The following is a 15,059-nucleotide window of genomic DNA, read 5'->3' as shown; positions in this document are numbered from 1 at the left end:
CTAGACCATATCACTAGGCAGAACTGGGTTTGATACTTTGTCAACTGAAAATACTTATGTCTGTACATTTTCTAACAGATATAAAACAAATTTTTGTAAAGTTCAATCTAGTGAAAATAATCTTTATTTGACATTTAGAGAACAGGATTGTGGGGGATATTCTCATTAAGAACTTTGGTACAATGTAATACATGTGGAACTGTCAAGAACTGCCCAGATCCACAAAGGACCATTCACTCAGATAGTATAACTGTAAACAAATAAATAAGCTGCCTAAGGAAACCTCAGCATTTAAAATCATTTATATAATTTATAGCTAAATTTTAAGTTGAATTTCATAATAGAGCTTACTCTTATGTTAAAAGAAGTATCACAAAATTAAGCTAATCAGCTTGAATTCTTCTATTTTCTTTACTTCCAGAATTGTCCTGGAAAAAGCAGTAAATTCAACCTCTGCTCAGCTACTTGCTCTTCCTAGAAACTGGCCTCAGTCAAATGCACAAAGGCTCTTCCCTCCTGGAAACCAACCAGTACAGTCAGCCTCACCACCCAGGGCTTTTAGCCAGCACTCAGTCATTCTCAATTGGCACAGACTGGATAAAGAGCTCCTGGGATGGGAAAAGCAGGCCACTTTGGGATTTTCTTGTCCCCAAAGCCTGCTTTTGAGGTATTTTTTTTTTTAAGGGAATCCCTTTTCCTAAAGTTTAACTCACATCCATTGTCACCAGTTACTGTCTTCCCAGTTCAGCTCTCCTTCTTCCCAGCCTTCAGCCTCTCCCTGCAACAAAATAAAGCACACCAAGAACCCACTGAAACACATCATATGCAAATTTGAAAAAGCAGGAATTTAAAAGGTATCGTTTGGTGCCAGAAACATTGCCTCGTGCTAATGAGCTCTAACAGAAAGTTGAAAAGTAGGATCACAAAATCATAGCATTGGAAAATAGCTTCTTAAAAACCATAAAATCCAGTAAAAAGTGTGGATGGCACCATATCCTTGTTTTAATCTTTTTCCCCAATAAAAAGGTTATAATAGATCATTAAACAGCCTAAGCACTGCCACATTATTTTGGGGAAGGAAAGATACCAATGAGAGAAACTGATTTTGTGCTTGACTTGATTGCGAAAACAGCATGTTGCTTGTTATAAATGGGATACTGCAACTAGGACCTACGAGGGAAATCCTAACACTAGCAGCACCGTTTACTTCAGAAAAAGTACTCACCTCAGTAATTGCTGCTGCTGCAAATTTTGAGGAAAACTGCATCACTGGGGAGACATCATCCTTGTTAGGGACCATTTCTGTCCTCAATTCAGGTAATATAAGAAAAGCAGCAGAAGGCTTAATTTCGGGGATCATATCAGCAAACCAATCCATCTCAGGATCTTTTACTGGCTTCTTTCTTACTTGAATGGTAAATTCCTCTCCTAAACCAAGTTCTGATGGAACTTTAAGGGGCCTTTCTTGTGATGACACTTTTGGTGGCTTGATATGGTCTGGGTCATCCCTGCTTTGTACAAGACTAGTCTTTTGGGGTAGGCTTGATTTCCAAGTCGTAGACTCTTCAGTGAATGGAAGCAAAGCAGGAATGAGCTTCTGCTCCCCTGAGGTAACAGGTTTTGTAGCAGTGATTCCACCTCCTGGGTTTACTTTAGTATTTAAGCTGCCAGGCTCACAGTCATCCCAAGATGACTCCTCCACATCCAAGGTAGTGCACTGGGACTTGACAGCATCACATGGTTCTCTAGGCCAAATCTGTATGTTGACAGTTTGATTTTCAGGCTCCTCAGGCTCACTCCAGTCAGGCCACTCCTCAGACTTTTTAGAACTTGATGGGAAGTTTTCACTGTCCTCTGAAGAATTTTTTATATCTGAGAGTCCATTTATGGGAAATTTAATAGGCTGAGAAAATGGATCACCTGTGGGGATAAGATTTATTCTCATAAAATACTGGTTAAGGGCAAGAACTACATTTAGGGGAAGGATAGCATTAAGGAAGTGTATTAGTATAGATCTAATTACTACGAAATATTCATGCACGCTAAACTAACAAAAGAGATCCCAGCAGAATATTACTCAACATCAGTGATGTCACATGTTATCCAAATACCTATTATATAATACTTATTAGCTTCATGGAAGCATATAAGTAATAATTAGAGCATCTAGTCCTTATTAAATATCCACACATATAATATGTTAGCATAATTATCTATACATAAAGAAATGCTCTATGCCAGGCAATGTTATACTTAGGATGTTAATTACATATGCCTGAAAAAGTGTTCTATGCTCAAGTAAGTTTGCCTAACCCAACTTATCCTCACTTTAAGCAGATTTCCCTTAGTGTAGTAGTTAAGGCACTGAGAAACTCTGTGCAATGTGTTAATGACTTTGCTCTCATGTCCCCAAACTTTTTAGCCACAGAACTTTTTTTTTAAACCATATGCCCATTAACATCTTTCAAAACTATCATTCTTGGTACAATTTGGAAGATGCTGCACTAAGGCATCAAAAGTCTCAAAGTGTCAATGCAGAAAAGAATTCAAGTAACCTGCTCTTCTCACCACTTAAGAGGTAGGTATATATACAGTAGTCTGGAGAAACAAGATGAGACCAAAGCTGACTACATAATTACAAATAAATCAGTCTCAAAACTCCCCAAATGCTCTTAATTCTCAGAATTTAAGCTTATTAGTCTCAGGAAAACATTCATCCAAGCAACGGAAAAGCTATATAAATTTAACATTTCTACCTGTCTGTAAAAGAGTATTGTAGTAATCTTGCTGTATGTGCTTCTTGTTGATGGGCATGTTGCCAGAAAAGAAACATTTAGGGAATATGCTAGAGAAGGGGTTCTCCAAGATTGGCGAGATCTGACTGCGCTGGCTGCAGACGACACGCACAGGAGAATCTAAAGGTAAATAAAAACTCCAAAACATCAAAGGGACAGTAAATAGCTTCTTGATCTATCACATGGTTGGTGAGCATAATTAAGTGAAATGGGTATATTTTCACAGATAAAGGATAAAAGGCAGGAGAGAACATCTTCAAACATTTGAAGACATACACCCATTATGGAATAGACTGCCTGTCCTAGAGGTGTTTAACAACAGGCTGTGTCCACTCCATTTCGTGGTGATGGCTAGAAAGGATCCAAGCATTATATAGATACAACCTTTGGGGTACCTAGTTAAAAAGTTACAGCTCTTCAAAACATGTTGGTAGTGATTTAAAACCAACTGATTCTACTTTTCTTTAAAGAATAAATGTTGAAGAGGATGAGGACAAGAATATAAATGTACTTAATACCACAAAATTATACACTTAAAAGTATTTAAAATAATACATTTATGCTATGGACATTTTACCCTCGACTGGGGAAACAAAAGAGTTTCAAGAAATATCTTTTAACAGTTTACCAGAAAGTTTATACTCAAAAATTGGCCATTGGTCAAAAAGATTCTAATAAAACTTTGGCCAAAAAAAAAAAGGTGAGGATGTAGGGAATGGCTTGGGGTAAACTCTTACAATTAGGTCTCCAGCACCACATCTCCCCTCCTCACCCCAGCCTTTTAACGCCTGGCCTCTACAAGCCCTCCACTCTCTTCTTTGTGCCACTAACTTCCCTGAAGTCCCACCCGATGTCTTATCCGATGTCCTCTTCTCTGAACCATGTTTTCCACCTCTTTCAGGCAGACTTACTTCCTATTTCCCTTTCATAGCTGAAAATGAGACCACAGCCTCTACACCTTTTTCAAGCTCTTTGCAGCCACAACACTAGTTTCATTAGCACCAAGGAAGAGATAAACTCTCTTCAAAACTTCAGGAAGCCAGTGTTGCTTTAAAAATTCTTTTATCAAAATTAGAGAAAAGCATATCTGATAACTCTTCTACTAAGTGTCTCCATGTTATCAACTACCAATGAGAACTGAGTTAGAGATCCAGAATTACATAACAAGGTCATTGTGTTATTGAAGGCTATACAAAGAAGTAATAACATTGTTGATACAAAATTCTTCTAAACTGCTACCTCCCAGGTAACATCCACTGGGAACATACCAGAAATAAGGATTTCCTGAAGTATCTAAGTCAACAGCTTTTTACCCCCTAGGCCAACAAAAGTCATAAGAACTTAAACTTAATCTAGTGTTAATAAGAATGGATGCAACCTTTTTGTAAGCTGACAGTATCTCCTAAATTTAAAATACATCCTTTGGCCCAGCAAGTTTACTTCTGACAGTGTCTCCAGATGCTCAAGTCTCTTAAAATAAAGTAGTAGTTAAATATAAACTATATATATCATCCCATAATACTTTAAATCATTTCTGCTTATAATACCTTTAGTTTGTGTTTCTTTTCTGAGTATTTTTGATCCACAGTTGGTTGAATCTGCAGATGCAGAACCTGCAAATATGGAGGACCAACTGGAAAGATACATGTATAAAGATATTTATTGCAGCACTGTTTGTAGTGATTAAAAATCCAGAAATAGATGCAGTATCCATAAATAAATCACTGAATGAATTTTAGTCAATGAAAAAGAGTAAGACTTCTATGTATTAACCTAGAGACAGGTCCCTGATATGCTATTGAAGGAAAACAAATTATAGATTTGTGCGTGGTATTTTCTTACCATTTAAACAAAAATCCTACACTGTCATGCATCACTTAACAATGGGTTATGTTCTGAAAAATGGATCTCAGGTGATTTTGTCCTTGTACAAACATCATAGATGGTATAGCCTACTACACACCTAGGCTATAAACTGATACAGCATGTTACTGTACTGAATACTGTAGGTAATTATAACACAGTGGTAATTATTTATATATCTAAACATAGAAAAGGTAGAGTAAAAATGATACATGGTACACCTGTATAGGATATTTACTATGAATGGCATTTAAAGGACTAGAAGTTGCTCTGAGTTACCAGTGATTGAATATGAAGGCCTACGACATTACTGTACTCTACTATACACTTTATAAACACTAAGGCTACACTAAGTTCATGAAAAAAAATTCTTTAATCCTTAGTTTACTATAACTTTTTTTACTTTATAAACTTTTAAATGTTTTTTAACTGACTTACAATAACACTATGCTTAAAACATACTGTACAATTGTACCAAAATATTTTCTTTATATCCTTATTCTGTGAGCTTTTTCGGTTTTTAAAATTACTTATTTTTACTTTGGAACTTTTTTGTAAAAGCTTAGACACAATCACACACATTAGCCTAGGATGACACAGGGTCAAGATCATCAATACCACTGTCTTTGCCCTCCACAGCTTATTCCACTGGAAGGTCTACAGGGAGCTGTCATGTCCTCTGATAACAGTGCCTTCTGGAATACCTCCTGAAGGACCTCCTTGGGGCTATTTCACTAAGTTTTTTTTTTTTTGTAAGTAGGAGTAGTACACGAATGATTAAAAGTATAGTAAATATATAAACCAGTTACATAGTCGTTTATCATTACCAAGTATTATATACTGTACACAGTTGTATGCACTATACTTTTATATGACTGGCAGCACACTAGGTTTCTTTACACCAGCATCGCCACAAACACATGACTAATGCATTCCACTACAGCTACATCAACTGCCAATAGCCATTTTTCAGCTCCATTGTAATGTCACGGGACCACCATGGTACAGACAGTCTGTCATTTACGAGGTCCTTTGTTGACCAAAGCATCTTTACGTGGTACATGACTACACATGCAATGCATGGATAAACATACATTGGTGTCTTTCTGCAAGCTTAAAAGTATGAAAGGATTCCCACTGAAAATCAGTTATACTCCCCTAGAAGCTTAGAAAGGGAAATGAACTTATTTATACTTCTTTTTATCATTTGAATATGACCCTCCTAACATTAGTTATATAATATTAAAAATCTACAGAGAACACACATACACAAAAAGCTAGACCTTTTAATAATTCTTACCTTCTAGAGAGAGGTCAATATTTTTAGTAAAACTTGGGGCAGTGCGTTTGAAGATCTTGGTTCGTTCTCCTCCCACGACCACCTCTGGTCCAAGTAGAGAGACCAGCACTGCTAGGCTATGAAGAGTAATTGCCACAATGGAATCGCTAGTATCACGAAGGCCCAGCAAAACCTAGAAGCAAATAAGGTAATAAGAGTTGACAACCAAAAAAAAAAAAAAAGAGTTGACAACCACAATGCCTATCTCTTTCTTCCCCTGTAAATGAGCAATTGGGCTGCAAACAGATTGTGCTTATTCAGATAAACTACATAACCTTACCTTAGATATATGTCTTTCAGGTCAGTGGCTCTCAAACTACCTGTGGTAAAAGACCAGTATCTTCCCCACCCAATCCATCATGGACTTAATATATTTTTTAAAAATACAATCGAAACAAAATTAAAAAACCAAATGTTGGAAACATAAATTTACTCTTGTCACCTTACTTCAAAAGATTTTAAATATTAAGTCTTCATATCTGTACTCACATCACACAACTGTAATAAACAGTTCACGTACTGGTAGTGTTTTGCAGAGCGCACTCAGAACTCATCTAGGGCACTAACAGTTATGTTCCCTTCCATGCTCCTCTTTTCAGCTCTTTTTAAGGGTAAGACCTTAAAATTTTCTTTGTAAATGACGTATGTAACACCTGTCCCCCAAAGTGAGCCCATGATCTCTTGTCCAGTAATATAAACTATAATTTTTATTTCCAGTTTATGTTGGTTTGCTGAAAATGAGGACAGTATGCCAGGCAGAGTGACACATGCCTGTAGCCCTACTCAGAAGGCAGGTGGATCACTTGAGCCCAGAGTTATGCGCTGTAGTGTGCTATGCCAACTGGGTGTCTGCACTAAGTTCAGCATCAGTATGGTGACCCCAGAAGCTGGGAACCACCAGCTTGTCTAAAGAGGGGTGAACCAGCCCAGGTCAGAAGTGGAGCAGGTCAAAGGTCCTGTGCTGATCGGTAGTGGGATCATGCCTACGAAGAGCCACTGCACTCTAGCTTGGGCAACACAGAATTTTTTTTGATGAGGACAGAAAACTTGGAAGTTATGGGACAACCATGTTTGGCTATGTGCACACCAAAACAAGGAAAGCTCATCTTCAGAGTGTCAAAAGTCAAACAGATGCAGAGAGAAAAAAATGAATGAAAAAATGGCTGTAAGCCCCAGCTGCACTTGCTTCCATCTAAGGCAGTCTAACTTCTTTCATTAATTTTTTTTCGCTTTGGCTGTTTTAAAATGAGTTTCAGTTACTAGCCATCAAAAACACCTTGGAAGACAGTCACATTCAGATACCAGGCAAGTACAGCTCTGCATATAGGGAAGGAGATGACCTTCAAAGCATCTGTACCAGCCAGACACAAGGCCATAGTAACTGGCCTGCCTAGTGGAAGCAGCAGGGTGTGATAGGTATCAGGAATCTTGAGTTTTGGTCTTAGCTCTGCTAATAATTCTCAATGTGACTCGACCGATTGATCTTTTTATTTTTCTGGCCTAGTTTCCTCATTTATATAGTAAGATCAAAGGTTTCAAACAGGACTCAAAAGATAACTTTTAGGACCAGTGCTAACAGATCAGGCACTTTCTGTACAAGTAAACTAAAGCATGTTTCTTTTGCATATTAGTTCTACCCACTGAATATGATAATAAAACAGCAATCCACCCAAGCCAAAAATCTGTCATCCTCAACACCTCTTCCATCTAGTGAGAAACTTACTACCCCTTCTGTGTCCCTATCCTATAACCACCGTCACATTTTCCCAAGCCTTTGTCATATCTTAAACTATTCTAACAGCTTCAGAGCTTATCTCCCTTTCTGTGGCCTCTCTTCCACACTGCTACCAAAGTGAACTTTCCAGCACACACAAACTGGCCCCCTCTTCTTTAGGGGAAATAGTTTCCTAAGTAATAAGAGTTTTCATTGTCTTCCACATGCTCAACACTTACTCTTTCTTTGACCTCAGATCAATTCTGGAACCCATAATGACACCTCTATTTCAGAGTTAAGAGTGCTTCATTCCTCTTCTAAATTTCAAGACACAACTATAGACAGGGTAACAGTTACTGCTGGAGATGTAAATACGAAGTGCTATGATGCAGTCAGTACAACATAGTGACCTTAAAGTCAGCCCCCGGTGAATCACACTTCCAGTATCCATGCCCTTGAGTAAACAAACCCATCCTGCAGTGAACCTGGTCTGACTTTTCCAACTCTGAGAGAACGAGGCAAAAATGACTGTCAGTTCCCAACCTACACTTTAAGAAGGCTTCTTCCCCCACCCACCTCCCCACCACCGTTTTTTCAAAGCCCTGACCAACCATTTAAGAAGTCCACCTACCTTGCTAGAGAAATCATGTGGAAATGTCACATGGAGGGATAGAAGCCCCTACGACTCCTGAGAGTTCATGGAGACAAAGGCCCAGCTTCTCAGCCACCCCTTCCAAGGTACCAAAGAGCCATTTTGGATGTGTCAAATCTTGTCGGGCCCCAGATGACTGAAGCCTCAGCTGACATGTGGGACAGAACCTCCAGCTGAGTCCAGCCAATCCAAAAAATCATGAGAGTTAATGATTGTTGTTTTAAGGCACTAAGTTTTGGGGTAGTTTATGAGATGACTGAAACATGTCCCACTTATTAGCTCCTTGAAAGCAGGAAAAATGTTAATCTCACAGGAAAACAAATTATTTGAAAGATACCATGTAATTAGAGTCTTTTAAAACAAATTTTTTTAAACCTCAAACTAGGTTGAAGAGTATCCCTCCAAAAGTATGTCCATGCAGAATATGACCTTTAGATGAGGTCATACTGGGTTAAGGTAGGCGATAAATTCAATGACTGGTGTCTTTCTAAGAAGGCCATGTGACAACAAAGGCAGAGACTGGAATAATACAGCCACAAGCCAAGAAATACCAAGGACTGCTGGGAGCTACGCCACGCTTGTAAGGAGGAGTCCCTTTCATATCCTACAGCTTTCAGAGGAAGCAGGTCCTGGTGACAACCTGGTTTTAGAATTCTGGCCTCCAGAACTAAGAGAGAATAAATTTCTATTGCTTTAGGCTATGCAGTTTGTGATAATTTGTTATGGCACTTAAGAAGCTAATACAAACTTGAAACCCTTTGGTAGGCAAATGATAACAAGGTTCCTTAGTGGCTGATAACAACCGGCTGAAAGTCACTGATACTAATCATCTCATGTTCCTCTCTGTTCTAATTTTTTTATAATAATTATGGATTACATTTTATACTCACAAAGTGCTCTATACATTATTCTTATTTATTCCCCCCACCCCTCAAACTAGCAAACAATTACAGTTTCTCCCAGGTTAAGACCAAATATGATGGTTTAATCTATTTCAGCCCTTTGTATTCCACATGCTTTTACACTAAACTGCTGCCTCAAGGCTTTCTAAGCTATTATCTGAATACCTCCAAACCTCCTCCTTCCTTTCAGCACTCTTTCCTCATGTTCTGTGTCTACCCTACCACAAACTTGGCCTCTGACCTGTGGCAAGATGACTTTCTTCAGCTGCTCCTGAGTGAAGTGCTCCACATAGGCCTCAATGTGAGACAGCAGCACCATCCGCACATGCTCTTCGTGAACTTCGAACAACTGGAGAAGCACGGGGATCACCCGTGACTGGAAGAGGGCTGGTGAGAGCAAGCAAGGAGTTTCTCCCTGCACGTGATCTACCCAAAAAATAAAAGGTTACAGATGAAAAAAATTTTCATTTCAGTGAAAAGAGTATTAAGCATGATTCATACACTGAGCCCAAAACTACACATATTCTAAGTACTCTTCTAAATTCGAATGCTCCAAACCAAAGGAAAGTTATTTTCTTGACCCAAAATTACTTAAGCCTTAATTATGTTAAGTATACTCTATCTTGAAGAGTTTTTGAAATATTAGAGATCACACTTAGTGTACAACAAAGCTTGTATTTTAACAGCATTCTGAGTCAGTAACTTTTTATAAATTTATGTTTAATCAGTGAGGATTTTCATACACGAGTGACATATTGATACTGTTGTATAGTTTTACTTGCAAATCCAGGTGTTAAATGCTACAGTGGGATTTTGATGCTGGACAGTCCTCTTTCCAGTATTTATGGTAGTGGTTATCAGGCTTTTAAAAAATATGTATACCTATGTCCTGGCTCTATTCTAGAACCAGTGGATCAGGCAAACAATTTTTTAAAAAGCAGCACAGGTGATTCAGAGGCACACCCCTGTTTAAGACCTACTGAGAAATAGGATAAAAAAGCTATAAAGAAAAACTCATGGCAAAAGGGAATGATATCAAAATAGAGATATAAGGAAATTCTAAACTGTAACAATGCTTTGTTGGATGAGATCCCTTTTAGAAAAGAAATTCCGAAAGCAGGATTCTATGTAACTTAAAATTCTAGTGTTATATTGATACTATGTTCTCTAATCTGTTGTGTCCTATAAAATTGTAAAATTCCAAAGCAATAACCTTATTTCACATTCAGAAAAAAACCTGAAGCCCCAAGTATTAAAATGATCTCAGTGCTTTTTACTGAAAACAGAAAATAAATAGGTTGCTTTTGGTAAGTTAGGGGGCACAGGCCTAAATGATTCATGGTAAATGTAAAAGTTCTTTCAAGATGCATGCCTTACTTTAAAACTTCATACGTATATTTCAGATTCTAGTCAGATATAATAACTTACTATAGTAAACTACACTCTCTAGGAAGATGCTTCATATTTAGCCTGTGGACTCTGGTACCCAGGTTTGAATTACAGTTATCACATCAGGGGTCAATAATTGTTCTCCATTTTTAGAACCAATATTAACTACACCACACAGTAATCTCATCCTGCTCAAATACGGACTAATAATCACCAAACTCCTTAATTAGCAATAATACTTTGAAAAAGAATTCACCTTTTTTGGGGCCAAGCAGATGAGGAAGAAAACTCTTAACAGCCACTGGCTCTGCAAACACCAACTGATTAAGCAGAAGAGGCACCAACCTTGAAGCTATCAATTCCTCTGACAAGCAGCTGACTCTGTCCAGCAGAAATCTGAGGACAAAAAATGAAAGCCCAGGAAACTGGTCATGACACTATCAGCTTACTTTTACAGTTTAGCCCCCACACAGCCTCACTCTCACTTCTATTAAGGTAATAGATTTTGAAATGGAGATAGGGAAGATGAACAGATTGGTCCCCAAATACCTAAGAAAAATGCATGGCCGGGTGCAGTGGCTCACGCCTATAATCCCAGCACTCTGGGTGGCTGAGGCAGGTGGATCATTTAAGGTCAGGAGTTTGAGACCAGCCTGACCAACATGGTGAAACTCTCTCTCTACTAAAAGTACAAAAATTAGCTGGGTATGGTGGCAGACACCTGTAATCCCAGCTACTCAAGGGGCTGAGGCATGGGAGGCTGAGGTTCAATCACTTGAACCTGGGAGGCGGAGGGTGCAGTGAGCTGAGATCATGCCATTGCATTCTAGCCTGGGTGACAAAGTGAGATTCCCTCTCAAAAAAAAAAAAAAAAAAAAACGTAGAAAGTGTGAGACAAAGCCAGATAGTCAGCACACCTCCAATCCACACCAGGAAATGATTCCAACGAATTATCCCCTTACTAATAGCAAAAGTGCCCTCCTTTTTACCCTAATAAGACAGGGTTTCTAGACAATTTAAGATGCTTTCTCAAATTTAAACGACATAGAGTTTCCATACTAACATAATACAGGCTTTTGTCACTAACCTCGTAAATTAAAACAACCTATATAAAAGCACTTTGTTAAGAAATACAGATACTAGGTATTAATGGTAATATGACTCCATCATACAATCACCCTTAGCAGATATCCTTGCCCCCTACTTTATTAGAAAACAAGTGACATGCATTATCACCTTCAAACCCCTACACTGCTATCAGCAAAACAGGTTTACATCGATACTCATTCCCACCTCCCTTCTAGTTATCAAGGATCCAAGGCCTCTTCTTACTTAAGGCTACCCCTACCCTATCACTGCACCAACAGTTCCCCAAACTTGACTGCAGCTTCAACTGCTCCCTCCATTCTTCTGCTAGCCCCATGCCTTCATCTATTAATATGCTCGCGTCTCTTCCACCCTTAAAAAATCCTTCCTTGACTACATTTGCTTCTTCAGTGAACCAACACATCCAACACTGAAGTCATAATTTTCCCTGCACATTAGGTCCTCTCTTCCAGTATTCTCTATTTCACTTGGTGATAATCACTAAGGCTTCTCAGCTTTTATCTTTTAAATCTTTATCTTAGTGTCTTCTTCATTGGAGCCATTAATGCCTTCATGTGTGGCTTCACATCTACTGCCTTAGACTACCACAGTCTACTAACTAATCCAAGTCTTATATGAGTTAAGCCTCCTCACTCAATAGAGAACAAACTGATCCACCTAAAAGGACATTAATCTGTTTCCCAGCCTGGCTTCCACCTCTTTGATGGCTTCAATGCCTGAAGTCCCCTATTTACAAATAATGTCAGCACTCCTCACTTCCACATGCAAGGGCTACCTCCTACCTGTCCTTGTTTGGAAGTTTATTCTCCAGCAGGACTCAGCTTCTTGCCAGTTCCTGCACAAGTCATACTAGGTCTTTTCTTTGTGCATCTGTTCATGTTGCCCCTATGCCTAGAATACCTTTTCTTTAACGACCTTCTCCTGCCCTCTGTTTTCAGGACTCCTTTCAAAAGCTCCACTACTGTACCCCTACCTCTGTTTAAGGATTATCAGTCTGGGTACCTGTTTTCTTCACCAGAAATATCTATCGCAGGGCCTAGGAGAAAGCCTGACACACAGGAAATGTTCAGTAAATGTGAAATGTCTGACTCATCTTCTCTAGAACACCTAAAGTGATTACATGGACTTAATCCAAGTTATTGAATTTAAGTTCTTCACTTTCTGTACTTACTTAAAGAATTCCGTTTTTTCCTCTTCACTCTTCAATGTTAAACTTTTCAAGAAATTCACAACTTCCAGAAAATCATTTCTAAATGCCAAAAAGAGAAGGAATTCAGCAGAACAGATTAGAGAAGGCATGTTAAATGTTAAGGCCATAACCACAGACTACATCAATATAATTTTCAACAAAGAAACATTCTCCTTTGCCATTTAAAAGATTCTATTACAACTAAGTAGCTTATGAGACAAATACTATGGAACAAGCCTTTACAGAATAATCTAGTATTTTAGTATCAAAGAAATCTATGAAGAGGATACAAGCTTAAACACACACATGCTAACATGCTTTATGGTTTAGAAAGTCAGAAAAAATCCTCCAAATTGTTGGTTGCAATAGGATATCGTTAAATGAAATATCCTGGGAGAAATGATATTACCATTATGAAATACTAGTGACTCTCAAGTCTCCTTTGATGAAATTAAAACTATTAAAGAGGTGGTGGAAAGTGGAATTTCCATACAGGAATCGTCTCATTTCTCCTGCTGTAAGTTATTTGCTCATTCTTTCAGCCAGGCAGGGATGAGTGTGAGTGGAGCAGTCGGCTTCCTACAGGGCTGCCAGAGAATTCCAAAGGCTGTGCACTACTCAGCTCACACCCTACTGTATATGAGACTGTTGACCCCAGATGCTCCGGCATACAAGCTGGACAGCCTATTCAGAGGCCCAATAAGCAGAGATATCACCTAGGTCTCCACATCTTATGTTTATACTTATCTTCCACTTTCCTTTGGTTCAGCAGCAAAGACGTCTTAACTGAATTCTAATCAATCAAACTGGTTTAGCTGCTTCTGTAATGGATGCTGATCTTGGCTTCTTCTCTTCTCTCTTTGCTGGGTTTTCTCCTCACATTAACAGTGGGATTTGGGCAGGTGGGGTCTGTGTGTATTTTAGCTTTCTTCTCCCCTCTCAATTTACATTACAATTCTTAATCAGTAACTCATTTTACACATAGTGATGAGAGAATCTAGTTACCATAAAGGATTGTTCCTGGTAGAGACTTTCATCAAGGGAAAGAAAATATTTCTAAGAATCATCCAAAAGGGCATAGAAATACCTTGAAAAGACTCTCATAATAGTAAATATATAAAATTTTTACTTGTCAATTAAAAACACAAATTTTTGGCTGGGTGCGGTGGCCAAAGGCTGTGCCAAAGCGGGTGTATCACCTGAGGTCAGGAGTTCAAGATCAGCCTAACATGGAGAAAACTCATCTCTACTAAAAATACAAAAAATTAGCCAGGCATGGTGTCACATGCCTGTAATCCCAGCTACTCAGGAAGCTGAGGCAGGAGAATTGCTTGAACCTGGGAAGCAGAGGTTGTAGTGAGCCGAGATTGCACCATTGCACTCCAGCCTGGGCAACAAGAGCAAAACTCCGTCTCAAAAAAAAAACTCAAATTTTAAAAAATTCTTCAAAAAAGACAAGTTTTGAATAGTTTCCTTGAAATATAAATGACAATATAATCCCAGTAACTACAAATGCTACTTATTTAATAATATTACCCTTCCCCCACCTGCCCCTAGTTCTATACTAAACGTAATTTTCCCCACTTGGGAATATTAGCCTTCTCTTTGGTCCGGCTATTCCAAGGCTCTAAATGCAAACACATAAGGGTAGTTTTAAAACTAACATAAGATTGGCTTTGCTAATAAAAGTCATGAATATGGAACTAACCTGTGCAGAAGTTCTGCAGTCATGGAAATAAAAAAATGAAGGACACATAATTAAAACTAACCTTAAAGAGGGGTTCAAAAACATCTCTGAATCTAATCAATTTTTAAGTTATATTCTGCCCTTCCCTAAAAACTGACTTCTTTGCTCTTCCATCACATATTACTAGACAAAGAAAATGAACGAATTTCCCATCCCCATGAGAAAAAAAATGATTAATAAACTCATATCAATAATATAAAGGCAGCAGAAAGGAAAGGCTAAGTTTAAGAACTTTTCCAATTAACTTACAACTGTAAACCAGTGTGTCTAACAGCTTCTTCACTATTAGAAGCCTTAATAAATCTTACTACAATTTCTACATCCAAGCCTTGAAGACAATCATGGATTGCCAAAACTTCCTA

At 38.4% G+C, this 15,059-nt stretch overlaps 1 protein-coding gene across 7 annotated transcripts in view; it reads right to left on the bottom strand.

Annotated features, from left to right (window-relative positions):
• Window positions 1-15,059, bottom strand: part of SCYL3 (SCY1 like pseudokinase 3) — a 55,515-nt gene that overhangs the window by 13,219 nt on the left and 27,237 nt on the right. For 3 of the 7 annotated variants that reach the window (XM_074389597.1, XM_074389598.1, XM_074389599.1), the window contains exons 8-14: window positions 12,933-13,010; window positions 10,911-11,050; window positions 9,507-9,691; window positions 5,959-6,130; window positions 2,757-2,915; window positions 1,226-1,920; window positions 714-778 (exon numbers count right to left, since the gene is read on the bottom strand). In XM_074389597.1, coding sequence (XP_074245698.1) covers window positions 722-778; window positions 1,226-1,920; window positions 2,757-2,915; window positions 5,959-6,130; window positions 9,507-9,691; window positions 10,911-11,050; window positions 12,933-13,010 — 1,486 coding nt within the window. In that variant the 3' untranslated portion in view covers window positions 714-721. Of the gene's footprint in view, window positions 1-106; window positions 779-1,225; window positions 1,921-2,756; window positions 2,916-5,958; window positions 6,131-9,506; window positions 9,692-10,910; window positions 11,051-12,932; window positions 13,011-15,059 lie in introns of those variants that run through there. The other 4 variants (XM_074389596.1, XM_003925389.4, XM_010336142.3 and 1 more) reach the window with 2 other exon arrangements.

The sequence above is a fragment of the Saimiri boliviensis genome, chromosome 19, assembly GCF_048565385.1.
Source record: "Saimiri boliviensis isolate mSaiBol1 chromosome 19, mSaiBol1.pri, whole genome shotgun sequence".
Lineage (NCBI taxonomy): Eukaryota > Metazoa > Chordata > Mammalia > Primates > Cebidae > Saimiri > Saimiri boliviensis.
This window is presented reverse-complemented; position numbering and strand designations above follow the sequence as displayed.